The sequence below is a fragment of the Aplysia californica genome, unplaced genomic scaffold (assembly GCF_000002075.1).
Source record: "Aplysia californica isolate F4 #8 unplaced genomic scaffold, AplCal3.0 scaffold00138, whole genome shotgun sequence".
Classification (NCBI taxonomy): domain Eukaryota; kingdom Metazoa; phylum Mollusca; class Gastropoda; order Aplysiida; family Aplysiidae; genus Aplysia; species Aplysia californica.
The window spans coordinates 659,890-662,443 of record NW_004797408.1 but is presented as its reverse complement, the minus strand read 5'-3'; the positions used below and the strand labels follow the sequence as shown (position 1 = coordinate 662,443).

Genomic DNA, 2,554 nt, shown 5'->3' with positions numbered 1-2,554 from the left:
ATATACACACACACAGAGGGGGAGAGAGAGAAAGAGAGAAAGAGAGAAAGAGAGAGAGAGAGGGAGAGAGAGAGAGTGAGAGAGAGAGAGAGGGACAGAGAGACAGAGAGAGAGAGAGAGAGAGAGAGAGAGAGAGAGAGAGAGAGAGAGAGAGAGAGAGAGAGAGAGAGAGAGATTACAATTCATAGTAACTCACAGCCCCTTAGATAAGTATCTTCTCACCTTCCAGAACTTGATCTTCTCGGGCTGCCTCTTGTTTTTACTTTTGTTGAGCTTCATTTTGCGAAGACGCAGCCACTCCCGTGTTTCCATGGGCATCTTGAACACGTGACGGTCGACAGGTGTCTCATTGCTTGATACTGCTCCTCCGGAATCATTTGTGGCTTGTCCGAATGACTGACTAGGTTCCAGGTCGTTTTTTGTAGCGGTCAGGCAATTGTCAGTTTGTCCAAATGTTGATGCAGGTACACGGCTGTGGGGGACATCAGCATCAGAGTTATTTGAAGACGCTGGAGCACGGTTTGCTGTTGGCGCTGCCATAACAAGACTTTGTTTTCTCCTCGAAGATCTACTAGGGACCAAGTATGGCGCAAAGGTGAGATGTGCAGGACTTGACTCCGATGAAGAGGGCTGATCCGTATTCGTTCTTTGAGCTGAGAAAAAAAGAATATGACATAAAAAAACTGATTACTTTCCTCTTTTGAATTAGGACTAGCTCACGTTTTTGAGTCAACTCTATGTATGTTGTGGTCACAAAAACTGTCAGACTATGTGAAAATAACTGTGGATGTGAGAAGAATTCTTTCATAATTCCGATAAATTAATAAAAAATAATATTGATACATGTAGGTCGATTTATAAATCAATAGACAGCGAGACAAACAGACAAACAGACAGACAGACAGACAGACAGACAGACAGACAGACAGACCGACAGACCGACAGACAGACAGACAGACAGATAGATAGATAGATAGATAGATAGATAGATAGATAGATAGATAGATAGATAGATATCAAATTCAACCACACATGTTTAAGATATATTATAGTTGACCGATCGGATGGCGTAAAAAAGCAGGCGAAGTCAGAGTGTTGGCTGGTGCTCGTGTGTGGTTTGATCCTTCTTCCCTACCAAACATATATCGTTCTTATGTTTTCTCCTTTTTTTTTCGTTTGTCACTTTCTTGTAAAACACCCCTAATCTTCCGCAGTTTTCCAATATTACTTGTTAGCAAAACAAACTAAAAATCTTCCCAACTCGCTATGTTGACTGAACGTTTTGCTTAAAACAATTCAATGTTTTTCCCAACCTGCTGATCTGATCAGTAGTAAATTGGAATACTTTACAGTGAGAACAAAACAAGAATTAGTAGCGAATGTTTTAGACCGGTAATCCTTTCAGAAAACTCTGGGAAGATTGTTAGTGTCTATACTCCCTCCCCCCCCCCCCCCCCACCCACACACACAAATAAATTATATTTAAAAAATAAAAATAAAAGAAATAATGAACTGAAAAAACAAAAAAGCCCCCCCCCCCAAAAAAAAACCCCCAACAAAACAACCCCCCCCCAAAAAATAAATAAATAAATAAATAAAAAATAAAATAAAATAAAATAAAATAAAATAAAATAAAATAAAATAAAATAAAATAAAATAAAATAAAATAAAATAAAATAAAATAAAATAAAATAAAATAAAATTCAAAAATCGTATATCACAGGAGGTCGTCTGCTTCGACCTTGCCTGTTACTCTTAGGGTGAGAAAAAGGCTACAATAATTATGCCAGTAAAAAGAGGGGGTGCCCATTACGGATTGGATCGGCGGATTGGCCATCCAGCTGTAATGAGCACCCGTATAAGGATGAGAAGAAGGATACAATACACAAATAGTAGGTAACTTCACTGAACATAATTTTGGTGACTTTTTTCTGACTTGGATTTTACAAATGCAATACTTCATAACTTTTTCTGTTTTATTCATCTGTGGAAAGATTTTTTTTTGTATTTTGGGTTTTGCAATAATGTATTTCACCAGTCTGGTCACAGCTCATGTGGCCCACTTGTGTTAAAATCTGATGCCACTTATTACAATTAGCAGTATGCTCACTCAATAGACTCCTATTCAGTTCAAATTTATTCTTGTTTTAACCTATCCTCTGCAATCGTGATCTGAGAAGGCATATTTCAAATAAGTGTGCTAAATCACTTTCAGTTGTGATATTGGTGTTCAACTTTTGTCTGCAAAACGATGAATTTACCAATTTCAGCTTTTCGTGCTAATCTTTTTAAAAACTGAATAGTGAAGACAAATTAACCCTCTTTTAAGATTTTCACAACAACAACCACAACAACCACAACAACAATGATAATAATAATAATAATAATAATAATAATAATAATAATAATAATAATAATAATAATAATAATAATAATAATAATAATAATAATAATAAAAATAGTGATACTAGTAAATAACATTTGTATAGCGCATGCCCAAGCTCGACAGCAAGCTCTAAGCGCTTTACACTATATTAGTACTCTAGGACACTTA

At 36.3% G+C, this 2,554-nt stretch overlaps 1 protein-coding gene across 1 annotated transcript in view; it reads right to left on the bottom strand.

Annotated features, from left to right (window-relative positions):
• Positions 1-2,554, bottom strand: part of LOC106011547 — a 19,913-nt gene that overhangs the window by 11,247 nt on the left and 6,112 nt on the right. Inside the window, exon 2 of the mRNA XM_035969342.1 lies at positions 223-653. Within this exon, the coding sequence (XP_035825235.1) occupies positions 223-540 (318 nt within the window). The 5' untranslated portion in view covers positions 541-653. The remainder of the gene's footprint in view (positions 1-222; positions 654-2,554) is intronic.